Source organism: Lepidochelys kempii, chromosome 14 (assembly GCF_965140285.1).
Source record: "Lepidochelys kempii isolate rLepKem1 chromosome 14, rLepKem1.hap1, whole genome shotgun sequence".
In the NCBI taxonomy this organism is placed as follows: domain Eukaryota; kingdom Metazoa; phylum Chordata; order Testudines; family Cheloniidae; genus Lepidochelys; species Lepidochelys kempii.
The window spans coordinates 16,139,138-16,155,664 of record NC_136393.1 but is presented as its reverse complement, the minus strand read 5'-3'; the positions used below and the strand labels follow the sequence as shown (position 1 = coordinate 16,155,664).

General features: G+C 45.8%; 1 protein-coding gene across 14 annotated transcripts in view; it reads left to right on the top strand.

The window, feature by feature from the left end:
- The first annotated feature begins 329 nt into the window (after positions 1-329).
- Positions 330-16,527, top strand: part of EXOC7 (exocyst complex component 7) — a 43,938-nt gene continuing 27,740 nt past the window's right edge. For 3 of the 14 annotated variants that reach the window (XM_073311273.2, XM_073311271.2, XM_073311268.2), the window contains exons 1-7: positions 330-596; positions 6,821-6,886; positions 8,507-8,691; positions 9,478-9,583; positions 11,184-11,406; positions 12,092-12,259; positions 13,634-13,645. In XM_073311273.2, coding sequence (XP_073167374.1) covers positions 537-596; positions 6,821-6,886; positions 8,507-8,691; positions 9,478-9,583; positions 11,184-11,406; positions 12,092-12,259; positions 13,634-13,645 — 820 coding nt within the window. In that variant the 5' untranslated portion in view covers positions 330-536. The remainder of the gene's footprint in view (positions 597-6,820; positions 6,887-8,506; positions 8,692-9,477; positions 9,584-11,183; positions 11,407-12,091; positions 12,260-13,633; positions 13,646-16,527) is intronic. The other 11 variants (XM_073311279.2, XM_073311276.2, XM_073311275.2 and 8 more) reach the window with 8 other exon arrangements.

Sequence of the window (16,527 nt, the reverse complement as noted above, 5' to 3'; positions counted from 1 at the left end):
AATAACAAGTGTGCTGTATTTGAGCTGTAGCTCACGAAAGCTTATGCTCAAATAAATTTGTTAGTCTCTAAGGTGCCACAAGGACTCCTTTCCTTTTTGTATTTAATATGTGCCTCCTAATTCCTTCCCCAGTCATTAATGATACGCCCAGCCCAGCACTAAATATGCCAAGGGAGACCCAGTGCCACTCCCAACATGGTGGTATTCCATGTCTGCCACTCTTAATATGGCTCCTATTGGAGGCGCTCATGCGCATTACTGCCAGGGCGGAGCCGCTCCCGTCGGGTCGTCCAGATGCGCATGCGTACTGATTCCCACCACACTCAAGATGGCTGCCTGTGGACGGACGCCGGCGAATCACCGTCTGCCACCCTCAACATGGCGGTTTGGCGCTGACGGCGGTGGGCGTGAGGCGGAAGTGGGGGCGGGAAGGCTGACAGCGCCGGGCGCGGCAGTGTTGGGGGTGCTTGGCCGCCCGGTGCCCCTTGGCTGTTCTCAGCGGTCCCGCGGCAGCCCCCGCGCCAGGGTGGGGCAGGATGATCCCTCCGGAGGAGGCCTCGGCCCGCAGGAGGGAGATAGAGGACAAGCTCAAGCAGGTAGAGGGGGGCGCTGGGCCGGGCCCGGCCCGGGGAGTCCCAGGCACCCCCACCTCGCTCCCCGGGAAGCCCGCAGGGGCTCGGCTGTCTGTGGGCCACCACACAGCCCCCCCCCCCACCGGGACAGCCCCACCCCCACCCCGAGACTCCTCCTGACATACCCTCCCCCGATCCTCCACCCCCCAAAACTCCTCGGCCCTGGACTGCTCCAACCTTCGAGAGACACCCCCGGAATAGCCCCCGCCGGGCAGTTCCAACAACCCCACCTCCCCCATACATCTGTTAGTCTCCACGTTGCTTTTCCTTCCTTGCCGTCTGAGATCCTCCCTCCCTAAACAGCTTCATTTCTCCTGGAATTGGCCCCCTCTAAGAGACCCACCCCAGAACTTTCCCCCGTTGTGGGGCTCAGGGGACCCTCCCTGGAGCCAGATTCCTCCCTGGACTGCTCTGCTTCTCTGGAGCCGAGCCTGCCAGATAGACCTCGCTGGAATTGAGACCTCCTTGCTCCCACAGAGCCAGACTAGACAGCACTACTCCTGTGACACCCCCTCCCTCCAGAGAGACCCTCCCCCACTTTGGGCCTTGGATGCCACCCATGAGAATTGTCCTTTCCCCAGCTGGAGACTAACCTATAGACACCACCCCTGGTGTGATTACAGCACTCCATAGGGTCCGGGGATGCTTCCCTTGCAAAGAGAAGACTCATTTCTTGTGACTTCTTGCATTTCTCTGATCCTAGACAATGACAACTGTCCGTTCAGTTTCACTCTTGATCCCCAGCCTTGTTTGCACACACAACTTGCAGCGGTTTAATTAAGATAATTTAAACCAGGGATAATCAATAGGTGGGCCTGGGGCCAATTCCGGACTGCCAGATGCTTTTGAACGAACCACAAACATTTTTTATTTACTTTATTATCATTGGTTTCAGAGTAGCAGCCATGTTAGTCTGTATTCGCGAAAAGAAAAGGAGTACTTGTGGCACCTTAGAGACTAACCAGTTTTTACCTTCAGTCCTTTTGGTATGATGTCCATCTGTTTGCATTTGGAAAGGATTGGTTAGTCTCTAAGGTGCCACAAGTACTCCTTTTCTTTTTATTATCATTATTATTGTTTTTCTCTGGAGTCTGGACCTGGACTATACCTTGACCAAGAAATTTGGACTTTGAGAAAAAAAAAATTGAAATGCCAATAGCCTCAGTTAAACCAGTTTAGTTAAACTGGTGCAACCCCCTGTGTGGGCAGAATTTTATCACTTTAAGAATGGTTTAGCTTGTGTCTGTTGCCTAAATTTACAGGCATAAACTAACTTGATAAGCCATGTCTACACTGCAAACTTTGGTTGATGCAAGTTACGTCAGCCTAAAGCCACCACAGTTAGTATAGCTTTCGTGTGCATGCATACTTGGTTCCTGTGTCATCACTGCACATACTCACCCAAGAGTGCTTTGGTCAATGCACAGTGTGGTGCACCGTGGACAGGTGTCCCAGTATGCAAGTTACCATCATCCAGCTTGCTGTCTTTTGTGAAATTGTGGCAGTACATGGTGAGGCAGAAATGAATCATGCAGTGGTGGCCAGGAGCAAGGGGTCAAGTTTCCATAAAGCAACTTTCTCCATCCCATAATGCCATCCTTATCCCATAATTTTCATGCTTTTAAAAAATCCCACAACCCCGTGCGGCACTTCTCACAGTCCATCATCTCTGACAGAGGCATGGAGCCCATACAGCTCTGTGCTGTTGTCATGAGCATTGCAAACCCAGGATGAACGATCTTCCAAAATTTGCAGAGCTTCAGGAAGAACCACAGCGATGGGGGAATATGACAGTTTGGTGGAGGACAAATTGCTGTGGAACATATTGAACATTAATTCGAAGTTGGCAATGGTGGTCACGAAGCAGCTGCAGACAGTGGAGCACCGCTTCTGAGCCTAAGAAACGAGCACTGACTGGTGGGATTTCATCGTAATGCAGATTTGGGATGATGAGCAGTGGCTGCAGGACTTTCAGATCCAAAAGGCCACATTTCTGGATCTGTGCGCTGAGCTTGCCCCTGCTCACCAGCGCAGGGACGTCTGAATGAGAGCTACCGTGACAGTGGAGAAGTGGGTGTTGATTGCTCTGCAGAAGCTTGCAATGACAGATTGCTACCAGTCAGTGGGAAATTGTTTTGGATTTGAAAAAATCCACAGTAGTGGCTGTTGTCATGCAAGTGTGCACCGCCATTAATCGTCTCCTGCTACTCAGTGTGCAGGACATAGATGGATTTTCAGCAATGGGGTTCCTGAACAGCAGTGGGCAATGGACAGCATGCATTTCCCTATTTTGGCACCAGCTCGCCTTGCGACAGAGTAACTCAACAAAAGCATTATGCAAGCACTGGTGGATCATGAGGGACACTTCACCAACATCAGTGTTGGCAGGTCAGGGAAGGTGCTTGATGCTCGCATCTTTAAGAACACAGAGCTGTTCAGAAAGCTGCAGGCAGGGACATTCTTTCCTGACTGGCAGATTACCATTGGCAATGTTGAAATGCCAATAGTGATCTTGAGGGACGCAGCCTTCTCCTTGCTCCCCTGGCTCCTGGAGCCATACACCAGCAAAAGATTCAGCTATTGGCACAGCAGGTCTAGAATGACAGTTGAATGTCCTTTTGGTAGATTGAAGGGATGCTGATGTTGTTTACTGACCAGATTGGATCTCGGTGAGAAAAATATCCTAATGGTTGTATCTGCTTGTTTGTCTCCTGTTGTGTGTAGCAAAGAGGGAAATATTGCCACTGGGGTGGAGATAAACTCTGCAGGCCGCTGTTCTGAGTAGCTAGACATAACTGCAGTTAGAAAAGCTCAATGCAGAGCTATGTGGGTGAGGTAGGCCTTGTAAGAGCATTTTACCAGTCAGCAACAGTAATGAGGTGTGGTGCCCTGTGCTAATTTGGGGGGCCAGGAAGGCCCCCACTGGTAGGAATTGTGTGATATTTGGTGTACATCTATTATAACACTATCTGTTAATGCACCTGTTAATTTTGTGGTGCTTGCTGTACATTTATAATTACACAGTTTTTGTCAGTGAATCTGTGAGTTCTGTCACTCTGTAGTGGAAGAAGTTGTGGGTGTTTTCATTCAGGCTAGGCATTCTGTAGCATATGTTGTGAACAGATTTTTTTTGCATACCAAAACCACTGCAGAAAAACAATATGCAATAAAAAACAAGTACAATAAATACTTCTGAAATAAATTAATGGAACAGAATTTAACAAGTGGAAAAGAATATTTGTGTCCATTTTGGCTACACATACAGCAACCATGGCTCTCTCAGCTCTGTGTAGGTGAAGCTATAGTTCTCCTTACTGTCCCCCGGTATGGAGATGTGGGGGTAGGGATAAGGCCCCTGAAGTTGAATGTTGAGGGGCGTGTTGGGAGGTGTTAAAATTGAGTTCCCCGTTGGTTGCAAAAGGAGGCAAGATCCTGACTTTTGAACCTGTAGGTCCACAAGAGTCTGCAGCATTTGTGTTTGCTGCCGGAGAAGTCCCATTATTCCTGGTGTACCTGCCTTTCTGATTCCTGCACCTTTCTCCTGTCTGCTCTTTCCCTCTCCTGTACTGTCTGCAATAATCACCCTCCACACTCTCTGTTCACGATCCAGTGCAATCCTGGCTTGCAGGATCTCGCTGAACATGTCCTTCCGTGTCCTCTTCTTTCTCCTCCTTATCATGGTCGGGTGTTCCCAAGTGTTGAGTGGGGACCCCTCAAGGCCACAAAGGGAGCAGCTACACATAAAGCACACAGAGGTGTCATTTGTTTTTATAATCACAACGGAAAGTGGAAGTTAAGACTGAGAACTCCCTCCCCTTGCTCTCCAAATGTTTTAATCAAGACATGCTTATTGACACTTCAGCTTTGGAGCGCCCCCACCCAGAACTGCTGTGTGGTCCCAGCCGTGGGGAGGGGGAAACAAGGAGGAAATTGTTCGGCTACCCGAAGCACTAAAATCTCAGCCTGTTTCCCTGGGTACGAGTGCAGGGCAATGGCACTGAGCACTGGCACTGTTTTCCACTGGCGGCGGTGATTTTAGCTGCTATTTTGCTCCTGAGGGTAGCAAAGGCACAGAGAGCACAGCTGTCCCGAAGCTGCCCAGGCCCACATGCCACTAGCCTGTGTACTGCAGTGGCGCCTGCCGAAGTCACTGCGGACGAGCGTGGGAAAGCGCCCTACTGCAGAGGAAGAAAGATGGCTGCCATCCCTAGAAACATTAGGAAGAGGATTTCAGAGAACCTCCATGGAAGTTTCATCGAGATCACGCAGCAGGATTCAAGGCACATCCCTGTGTACATGAACAAACTGCTTCTCGGGCCCACTGCTCCCAACCCTAGAGGGGAATGAACAGCAAATTACAACTTGACCTCTATTGTACCACTAACTCTTCTAGTACGAGTAAATTAATGAAAAGTCACGACCTGTGTCCTGCTGCACTGGGGTCAGGCACCATCTGTTCATTAAAAGATTGTAATGGGAAATACATTTACACACCTGAGGCTTCTTCCTGTGCATAGGGCTTGCCCATGCTTGGCTGCCAGGACCGACTAGTCTGCAGTGAAGTCTTGAATGAATCCTGGCTTGCAGTATCGCTGGACCACCAGGTCACCCGTCCCCCATCCTCTTCCTCCTCCTCCTTTGCCGGTCATGGTAGGGGTTTGTGCCTCATGCTCCACTGCGGTATCCACGATGCTCTGCAAGGTGCTGGTGGGTCTCTGCCAAGTATGGCTGCAGCTCATTTTAAAAGCGGCAGGTATACAGCTTGGCACCAGATCAACTGTTGGCCACTCTGTATGCCTGTCTCAGTTCCTTTGCTTTCATGCAGAACTGCTGCTGATCCCTGTCATGTCCGTTTGCCGGCATGCCCAGTGTCCACGGTTCTACAGCGGCTCCATAGTTGTGCCTTTACAGCCTCTTCTCCCCACAATCCCAGAAGATCAGGACATCCTATCTGCTCCAGGCCGGAGTGTGTCAGCAGCGTGTAGGTGGCATGTTCACTTGGGCAGTTGCACACAACAAGGGAGAGCTGCTAGGTGTGCTTGCCAAGCTGAGAGTTCAGGGAAAGGCATTTTGAAAATACGTGGGGGTTTTAAAGCGGGGATTCTGGGTCTCTATGCCCCTTGTGCAGTGACGTTCACAATTGTGACTAGAGCAGTCGATGTCGAGCATTGTGGGAAGCTGCTGGAGGACTGTTAGGATCAATATAGGTCATGTGGTGTTTACGCTTGCACTGTCAACCACAGTACATTGACCATGGCTCAATGCCGTTCAGGGAGGTGGTGTTTATTGCTTTGTCGTAATGGGGCGCTTCCATTGGTGGGAGACAAATTTGAATGTAGTCACATGCACAACGAGGTCGATACAAGGTGACTCACATTGGCCTAAATTTGTAGTGTAGACCAGGCGTAAGACAGGTTTAAATTGAATTAAAAGGGTTTGCTACACTGGGTTAATTGATTTTTAAACAAATTAAAACCTATAGTCTAACTCAGGGATCTGAAACTCGGATCACCACGAGGCCACATGAGGTCTAGTACATTGGCCCGAGGGCTGCTTCATTGACACCCCCGCTGTCCCTGCCCCCACTCCACCCCTTCCCTAAATTCCCGCCCCTGCTCCGCCTCTTCTCTGCCTCCTCCCCTGAGCGTGCAGCTCCCCGTTCCTCCCCCTTCCCTCTTGAAAAGCGCTAAGCGCCACCAAACAGCTGTTTGGTAGTGGGAAGCACCTGGAAGTAGGCAGAGGAGCGGGGATGCGGCTCGCTGGGAGGGAGGGGAGTTTGGTGGCTGCAGGAAATAACTCGGGGCGGGGGGGAGCTTGGCGGGCTGCAACAAATAACTCCGTGGGCTGCGTGTTTGAGACCCCTGGTCTAACTGGTGCTACTCTGTATGTAGATTATCAGTTGATTCTCACCCACTAGCACTATTTTGTTGTGTTTAAGTTTGTAACACCAGAGACAAATGTCTAAATCCAGGATACCTCTTTAGTGAAATTAAAAAAATAGTTATATCATGTTAAGTTTTCTGTTCTAATTAAAGGCATGTGTTTTTAAACTCAACCAAAATTACTTGCCATTTTCTTTATCAGGAGTTAGAAATGCACAGAAGTATTTATTCTTTGACCCTTTTGTGTAAGGTTTGAAATTCACCTATCATGCAGAACTATTGAATCCTACTTCATTCCAATGACAGGAAGAAGAAACGCTGTCCTTTATAAGAGAGAGTCTTGAAAAGAGTGATCAGCTCACCAAAAACATGGTAAGTAGAGTCCCGTAAATTAAGTTAAAAGGGTCGGATAGGCTTTGCGGAACTTGTGGGTTCAACAGGTACTTTCTTTAGATTAGACATCTTGAGGAAAGGTTACAGTGTGTGTTGGGGCACAAGCTTGTCAGTTCTGGAAACTTGGGTCCAAATGATCCTTCAGTCTGATCTGATCTAACCTATCTAGGTTCCTATATGGCTCTCCTCATCTCAGTATTTTAGTACCTCGCAAGTCTATGTCAATAGAAATAAACTCTCTCCATCTAGCAGGGAAAACAGCTAATGTTCTGTGTGTCAGGGCTCAGGGGTGAAGAGCTATTGGAAAGCTAAGTTGAAGAGATGAGTTTTGCACTTATTTCTAAAAATACAATGTACTTAGAGATCTTTCGGAACTCATCTGGTAGTGAGTTCTGGAGCCTAGGTCCAGTTCCTCTCTGAAAGATCTGTCTCCTAAGCTCATAAGCCTTCCCATGTTGGTTGACAGTTTTGTAGTGTCAGTGGAATGTAGCTGATGTTAGTAATCTTGGTTGTGGAGGGAGAGGTGACTGGTTATCTATCGCATCAGAACAGAGGCCCAGAATTGGATTTGGTATGAATTAGGGAGCCCATGCACAGGGAGAAACCGTTGATGTGCTCATGGGCACATGTATTGCTTAACAGGTGGGTTGCTGCATTCTGTGCCAAATAAATCCCCACCACCACTCCTTATTCCTACTTTTGAATGTCAGTAATTGAGTCTGGATTGCTGTAGCGAGATCTGAGTCTGACTGGATGGAATACGGATGGATTGTATTTTTGTTTGCTGTTGCAAGATGTCCAAAATAACCCTAACATTGTAAACCTCTGTCATGATCTGATGGCAGGAACCTCTGACAGAAGGGGTGATATAAAGGAGGTGAGTTCTTAACATACTTTTCATGCCAGTATCCCCTCTTTCTTGCTAAGTGTTGGCTTCAGCTGCTCTTCGTCCAGGACCTGAACTCAGCTAGGTATTGGGAAAGCTGAGAGATTGTGCTGAACCAAGACAAGACAGAGGTGATCTTGGCGAAAAGCAGGAAGGACTTTGACGAACTTTGTTCCTCCATAACATCCCCTTTTCCTGAGGCCACCTGCCCGCCAATTCAGTAGATTGCAAACTTGGAGTTTCTTGACAGCCAAATAGCCATGGCAGAGCAGAGCTGTGAACATCAGTCAAATGGCTTCTTCATTGTAAGATTCATTCAAATGTACTCAGTGCAATTGAGCAAAGTATTCGGTAGGTTCTGCTTCAGCCTTTCCCCTGACCTGAGGCACCTACAGTTTGTCTCCTTTTGGATAGGTTTCCCAGGCTGTCAAATAATTTGTGTGATGATTTGGGTGCTATACATATGCTAATTAAACATCACCATATGCTTATGTGGTGGGTAAATATTACTTTCATATACACATTGGAAAGCTGAAGCATAGGGAGGTTAAGTGGCCTGCCCAAGGAGACAAGCAAGCCAGTGGCAGAGCCAGGAATAGAAGCTGTGAGTCAGGATTCCTAGTACCCTGTTCTAACTACTAGCCCACAATACAGTTTTGTGTTTTATGTGGAAGGAAATACTCCATGCTGTTTGATCCTTTTTGGGGGTTTAGGTTTCCATCCTCTCCTCCTTTGAGAGCCGTTTGATGAAGCTGGAGAACTCTATCATCCCTGTGCATAAGCAGACAGAGAATCTACAACGTCTGCAGGAGAATGTTGAGAAGACCCTGTCCTGTCTGGATCATGTCATTAGTTATTACCATGTGGCTAAGGACACAGAGAAGATCATAAAGGAAGGGTAAGTCAAGTAGCAGGCCCCTACTTTCCTCTGCCGGATCTTTCTCCCATGTCTGTTTTGAATAGGGGCAGTTGATTGGGCAGGTCTCTACAAAAATCTTGTTATTGTTCTTTGTATTTTTATATACCTATGTGCCTACCCCAGAGGAAACTCAGCGTGAACTTTTAGCAAAACCTCTAAGGGTAAAATCCTGCTCTCACATCCACACTGGGGTCCTCTTACATATTCTGCACCCGATCCCTGTGTGGAGCTCCCATCCATTGTGTTCATTCCTTTCTTCCCATTCTCCAAATTTTTCTACAGTGGCACTTTGCTTTCTTGTAGTTGCCTCCGTCTTTCCAGCCAACGTGGACTGGATGGGTGTCCTTTTACGGAGCTAGTGATGCTTGCACTTGGGTTGCCCAGAGGGGTTACTGTGGTGCTGTATGAAATGCTCCCATCCCACCAGGAGCTTAGTGTGTTGGTGGGAATAACGAGGAAAGCAATTGCTGGCTTGGGAAGTGAGATCCTGCAGATTGAACCCAGTCTCATAGCACTGTGGTACACTGACCATGGGCTGCTCTGTGGGCTGCCATTTTTGCTTGAATCAGGTCTTTTTAAAGCAAATCTTTCTAAGTCGCCTAGTGATTTGGGGTGGTGGGGGGAGGTGGCGGTGAGTGGAGGCAGTTGTAAAATTCCCTTTAATCTCTGACTGAAGAAAGTGGAGTTGAGGTCTTCCCTGGTTTTGTTCCAACCGTTGTTGAGGTTTTTGGTGTCTTTCTCATGCGTGCACTATTTCAATTTCAGCCCTACGGGGAGACTAGAGGAGTATTTGGGCTGCATGGCCAGAATCCAGAAGGCTGTAGAATATTTCCAGGACAACAATCCTGACAGCCCAGAACTGAACCGGGTGGTATGTAATGTGCTTGAAAACCAGGGGCATTGTGTGGGCATCTGCTTCTCTGACATCTGCAGCATATTGGCAAGTAGTGGCAAAGTGAGGTTTGTTTGTAGGAGCATTCTCTTAGGATCCCGATTAGATTTGTTAGCAAGGATAATGCTTTATCTCCTGACTGTTAGCTTTCCTAGTATTCTGTACCAATAAGATCTACAATAGCTGAAAGCATGTACCTTGCATGCACCTAAATTATTTCTTACTCCTAGCAAAGATAGAAAATATCTTTAATCCGCCATCCAGGGTTTGCTACGCTCATTTCCTGGATCATTATGAAACACTGGTAGTGTGAGGTAATGTAGCCCATGGATCCCCAGGATAAGAAACAAATGTTCATGCACTTCGAAAACAGAGAAACTGAGCTTTGCTAACTAGTATAGGTTGGGGTTTGCAAAGGTGCCCAAGGGAGTTAGGTGCTTTGAATTTAATGGGATTTGGATGCCTAACTCCCTTAGGTTTCTAGAAATCCTGGCTATGACAGATTAGTCTCTAGCTCTGGTGATATGAGAGGAGGGATAGGCCAGTGGTTAGGCTGGGATTTGGGAGACTCGGGTTCAGTTCCCTGCTCCACCACAGACTCCATACTGCCCTGCCTCACAGTGAGTTGTGAGGATAAATACATGAGATTATGAAGCATTCATATACTGCACTAATGGAGGTCATATAAGTACCTAAAATAGATCAAATACTGTATCAACACTTAAATTAATCCCATATGCTCATCACTATCTTGAATTCTTTCACCACCACCTGTGATCCCTTCTCCGCTCTGTGCCACAACTTAAATTCTGGCATTATTTTAACAGCTGCTGTCACAAGAACAGTTAGAGCTAGAAGGCTTTACCATCTGAAAGCAGCTTGAAATTCCAGCTTTCACATGGTATAAAGCATTAATTGCTAACTAACATTTTGAGATCTCAGCTGCTAAAACTGTCCCAACTGAAGCATTGTGGGGGAAACAAGAAAGGAATCAGAACAATTCGTAAGATTCTACTTTTTTATTTTTTTTTCTTTCTAAACTTAGCTTCTGTTAAGCTACCTGGGCTATGGACACTTTGGTGAGGCAGTACTTTCAGAACCAATTATTCCAAGCACTAATGCTGGACCATTGATCGCTTTCCTCCTCTCTTTCAAGACCTCCTATGATAAATACTATTGGCCAGATCTGCTGTTACCCCAGTGGAAACCTGGAGTAATTGCATTGAATTCAATGGATTTGCAGCAGTGTAACTGAGAGCAGAATGTGACCCCATCTTTCCAGATCATTGCAAATGCTTAGAACTCCCTTTGAATATCTATTGCCTTTTCCTTAACAGCTAGAGAGGTAGCAGGTGATGAAGTTTTGTGCTGCTCAGCTGCAGAGTAATTCCTTGACTTTGTTTTTCCCAACTCCTTACTTTTTAAAACTCTCTTGACAATAGGCTACATTGCATTTGGTAGCAGATGTCAGTGGTACACAGTATTTAGGAACGCTAGAGATTAGGTGATGTTTAAAGATTTTGGGAGAGGTTGCAGAAACACTTTTTTGTTTCTCTTGTCTCTGCTCTCTCTCCTCCAGAAATCCCTGTTTGAGAGGGGGAAGGAATCTCTGGAATCAGAATTTCGCAGTCTGATGACGCGACACACCAAGCCAGTTCCTCCGATCCTCATCCTGGATCTGATCAGTGGGGATGATGAGATTGATACGCAGGAAGATATGATTTTGGAACACCTCCCTGAGAGTGTCTTGCAAGACATTGTCCGTATCTCCCTTTGGCTGGTGGAGTATGGAAGAAACCAAGGTAAACTAAAACGAATCCCTAAGTGAGCCAATCTCTGAGACAAGCAGATATGTGATACATGATATGTTTATCTTGATCACTCCAGTGGTTTCCATCAACCATGTTATTGCACGTTGCTGAGAGCAAAACCTGTCTGCTGAGGGCTGTCTGTGTCACTGTGGAACTTGGCCAGTAAGCTATCTCTCCTCTCAGCAGTCAGGTCTGTTTTCAGGGTAGTTCTGCAGCTAAGGAGCCAAGAGATCACATTGCATTTGGAAACTGACAAAGAATGGTAGCAAAGCGTCTGACTGTCTTTTAAAGGCATTTCTAGGTGAGTAGTGTAAATCAGATTCCTTGTATCAACCCATTTTATCATTCTTTTTAAATCCTATTTCTCCGTAGTGCTTATAATAATCTTTTGGAAGTCGTTTAACCCTTCTGTGCTCAGTTTCCCCCTCTGTTAAATAGAGAGAATAGCAAATTTACTCCCTTCCCCAAAGAGTGTACAATGTAGGATCAATTTCTTTAAAGCAAAAGATCCCTAGGACAGATCTATAGGTAAGAACTTGAATGTGGGACCCCAGTCAAAGCAGGTCAGTCTCTTTTGTGCAGTCTGTTTTCAGGAAAGATCCAGCAACAGCATCCTCATTGTGCAAAGAATGCCTTGAGTTTGGTTACCGGTCATACCTTTGTCTTGTCTCCTTAGACTTCATGAATGTTTATTACCAAATCCGCTCTAGCCAGCTCGACCGCTCCATCAAAGGTCTGAAGGAGCATTTCCGTAAGAACAGCTCCTCCACAGGCATCCCGTACTCCCCCGCCATTCAGAACAAGAGGAAGGACACACCGACCAAAAAGCCTATCAAGAGACCAGGTTAGTTCCAGAATTTAAGGATCAGTTTCCTGCCCTGATGCGAAAGAACATCCACCAAGCATGTTGTTCCACTTGTTTGTGATGGGTGTCTCTCTCACTGACCTGAGTTTTCCTTTGTGCCTCTCCATCTCATGGGGTAGCATCTAGTCATAAAAGTTGTTCTGAAGGCAGCAGGGTGGGTGGGAGTTGAATGGCAAACACCTTTTTGCTTATAAGGGACTTTCACATTGGGTCAAGCTCCTAGATTATAGACCCTTTTTCATCTCTTATTTTGTTGACTCATCCAGTCCATATTTCAGGGGACATTTTAAAAAAACACTCCTGTATGAAGAGAGATTGCAAAGATTGGGATTGCTTACCTTAGAAAGGAGACAGATAGGAGGGAACATAAGTCAGTAAAGTAGTGAATGATGTAGAGAAGGCAGATTGAGAACTTCTGTTCTCTCTGTCTCATAACGTGAGAGAAAAGGGATATTCTATGAAGTTATAAGGTGGGAAATTCAAAACAGGCAAAATGAAATACTGTTTAACACCACATGTAATTAAACTGTGGAGCTCACCGCCACAGGAAGTCATTTTGAATTTTGCTAAATTTTTGGTCTCAAAGGGATTGGACATGTATATTGACATTGTAACTATCCAGAGTTGTCATAATTAATAACAGTTTTGGAAACTTTGTGGTTCTGTGCCTAAGCCAATCTTTAACTATTAGACACTGAGGAGAGACCTGTGTGGATGGTAGATTAACTCATATCTGCCTACTGCGGTGTTCTTACACCTTTCTTTGAAACATCTGGTTCTGGCCACTGTCAGATGGGATGTTGGACTAGATGGACAGTAGGCCTGATCCAGTCTGGGAAGTCCTGTGATCCTAAAACTGTGTCTGAGCAAAGAGACCAAGGATTTAGCAAGCTATGGAAACTGAACTGCCCACTCCCCCCAGAGATGGACTCCCCAGGTCATGGTTATGGCATATCTGTGGGGAAGGCTTCCCCCGCCACTGTCCCTGTTTTGTGGAGTAAGGACTTTACTCTCCAGGGCTGTCTAACACTTTCAGTAGCACTAAAAAAGAATCACCTACAAATTCAGAATGAATATCAGATCCTCTGTTAGGATCTACTTTCAACATAGCACTCACAAGGTTCTGGCACATCTGGTCCAATCTACTTAATATGCAATTTGTTTGCTTGTGCAGAAGAAATCATTTCAAATGTAGCTATTTCTAGTATGGATCCCAGATTATTGCTCTTCCTATATGCAAAAAAAAATTGGAGAGGAGGGAGTGGCAATTGGTGGAGGACCCAGAGAGGAGGAAGGAAAGTATGCATTTTAATTGTGTTGTCTTTATTTTTATAATCCTTATGTGAATGACAGTCTTCATTCCAGGTAAACTTTGTTTTTGTGTGCGTCTCCTCTGCAGCTTGCCAGGTCCCTCTTTACTTCCTAGTCAGTCCTCTTCCTGCTAATAGCAAAGGGTGTGCCTGGGATATTTAAAGGGAAAATCTGCTAGTGAAGACCTTTAAAACTGGTGACCACATAACTAGATACTAAAACGTGCACCCCCACATTCAGTACCATGCATCAGAGCTGTTCCTGAAAGCTGACAGTTCAGAGAGCTATGGAAGGTTTTGGCACGACTTGTATAACCAGCTACAGTGAACCTGAGTTTGACAGCTCTCTTCCTGTCTCCAGAGAGCCACCTGGAGAGGTGTGAATTTCCATTCTTGCCATTGGCGTTACTGCTGAGTTTTGCAGAATGGAGTAGATCATGTAAACCTCTGTCCAGAAAGATAATGGCTGTGGGTGTAGATATTTTTGCTAAGGGGAGTCGGTGTTTTTCCATATTTAATCCAGCCCAAATTCTTAAGCATAATAATACTTGATTCTGTGTTCTGCATCCCTGATGGGAACACCTGCTCTATCAAATAATTACAATAAGGAAAGCAGATGTTAAGACTTTTTTTTTTTCTGGTTATTTAGCACTTCTGTGCTAGACAGCTGCAGCTAGACAGGCAAAAAAGGCTTAGGACTGGAGCCTCAGTAGGCGTAAAGCGGTTTACCTTCATTGAAGTCAGTTTAATTGCGCTGATTTACATTTAGGATCTGCTCCCCAACCTTCAATACCATCTGACTTTGAAACTATACAGGAAAACCAGGCTCAAAAGGTCTCCATTTGAGCACCCAATACCACTAGTCACTTTGGAAATTTTGGCCTAGATCTGTGTTTAGCCAGAGAGTTTGTCGGATAAGCCAAGCAGTGGCTGTGTTTGTATTTGTGTTTCTGGGTTACAGAAACAAATCAGAAGATGAGCAAATGGAGATGACATTACATGTGTCAAATAGAGATCCAATAAAGTGATCATCTAGGGTATTGTGAGTCTCAAGAAATAATAGTAGCTAATTCGTGTCTTCCATATTCTCAGACAAGGACAGAGTCTCTCTCTGAACCAGGCTCAAGTTCTTAGTGGCTTGTCCATCTCCAAATACACCTGCCATGTGTTGTAACTGCATAGTTACCCAGAAATGAGATCTTTTCCTAGCCTTTCCTATTTCACCTCCTGGCATTGGCCCATCTTATTTCCCACAGACTTATCAGCTTTCAGGGACGGCTCTGGAGATGATCTAACCAATCTCCAAATCAGAACGGTGGCACTCCATAACAAAATTCTTCTATTGGGGTTTAATTGCCCCTTATTTTAATCTTCATAGTTCTGAAGTTTGGGCAAGGAAATTGCTATGTTTTCTATGCCATTGATTCAGTGATCAAAGCTAACTCCAGATCAAATCTCAGGCAGCATTAAAAGGAGGGTATCTGGTAGTTCAAGCATATAGGTTAAGAGCTCCCCAGTCCTAATGGAACAATATCCCAGCACAGACCCTGACCCACACTTTAATCTGTTGCAAAGAATAAATCACTAAATAAATCTGTGCTACAGCCCTTTCACATGCTAAGCAAAGTCCAAGGGTGCTAGTGTCTGTGAAAATGATGGCAAGGTATGAGGGCAGGGCTGCAAGCCAGAGAACCCACCAGGATTAAGCTGGGTTCTGAGGAGCTTTTTATCAATACCTGTTCGTTGTGTCAATGCAGTCTTGTATCACCATCACCGTTTCTTTTGCAGTTGTACCACATACTACTTCAGCACCCTCCTGAGGTCACATCACATACTTGTAAGGCCTTCATAGTTCTCCAAAATGATCCTTTTCACAGCTGTGGGCTAGATAAAATGAACAAGGTTTCTAAAGCTTTGGAATGAAATTTCAGCGATTCATTGAAATGCATTCCAACATCCTTCATCGTGAGACGGAGACGCTCTTAAAGCTAACCTAAAATGAAGGCATCTGCTGGCAAATGAGTGGAACTTGTCACATGTTTCATTGGAGGCATAATGCTTTACAGCCCTTTTAAAACACTGATCACTTCCCACTCCTAAATTTTAGCTCTGCATCAAAGAGAGCAAGAGTAGTTGGGGCTCCAAAGGGGTACTTGCCCTAAAATTGCTACAGCACAGCGAGAAAAATCCCCCTGTTCTAAATATCATTCTTAAAACATCTGCCACTCTGCTGGCAAGAAGCTTTTAAAAAGCTGCCATTTTTGTGTGGTACACCAAACCCCACTGTGTTAACTGCTGTTCTAGAGCCAGTAGAAGGCGCTAACTAAAGAAACCTCTTTCCAGAACTGTTGGGTGTTCATAGACTTGTAAGTCCAGAAAAGACCATTATGATCATCATGTCTGACCCTCTCCGTACAAAGGCCATTGAATTTCACCCACTCTCCTACAGACACCCTGCTGTCAATTCACAAGGAAATAGGGAGCACAGCTACTTTCTGTTGCATTAGAAAACTGCTCAGAGGATGGGAAACTGCCATATTGGAAACGACAGCAGAGCAGTCTGAGAATTTGCACCTTATATTTGACCCTAGTGGGAGGGAAAGGCTCATTAATTTTCTGGAGGTGACCTTGACTGTTCTCCAAGAGAGTATTGGCCTTTTTCCATAAGCATCAGCTTATGCTCATATCAGTTAATTTCTTTCAGTTCCAGTTTACCTAGCGGTTGGGGAGGTGGTACCATGCGGAAGGCAATATAATCTTTGAGCAGCAGGATGAATAGCCTGTGTCTGTGTCCCCAGTTAGATCCTTACTCAGCTCTTGAATTTGATGCCTTCATTAGTAACTGCTGCACTATCCCATTTGATTTGAAAGCTGCCTAATCAGAGGAAATAATCATAGAACAAAGGCATTTGGCTTCAATAGAATCCATTAAGGCCT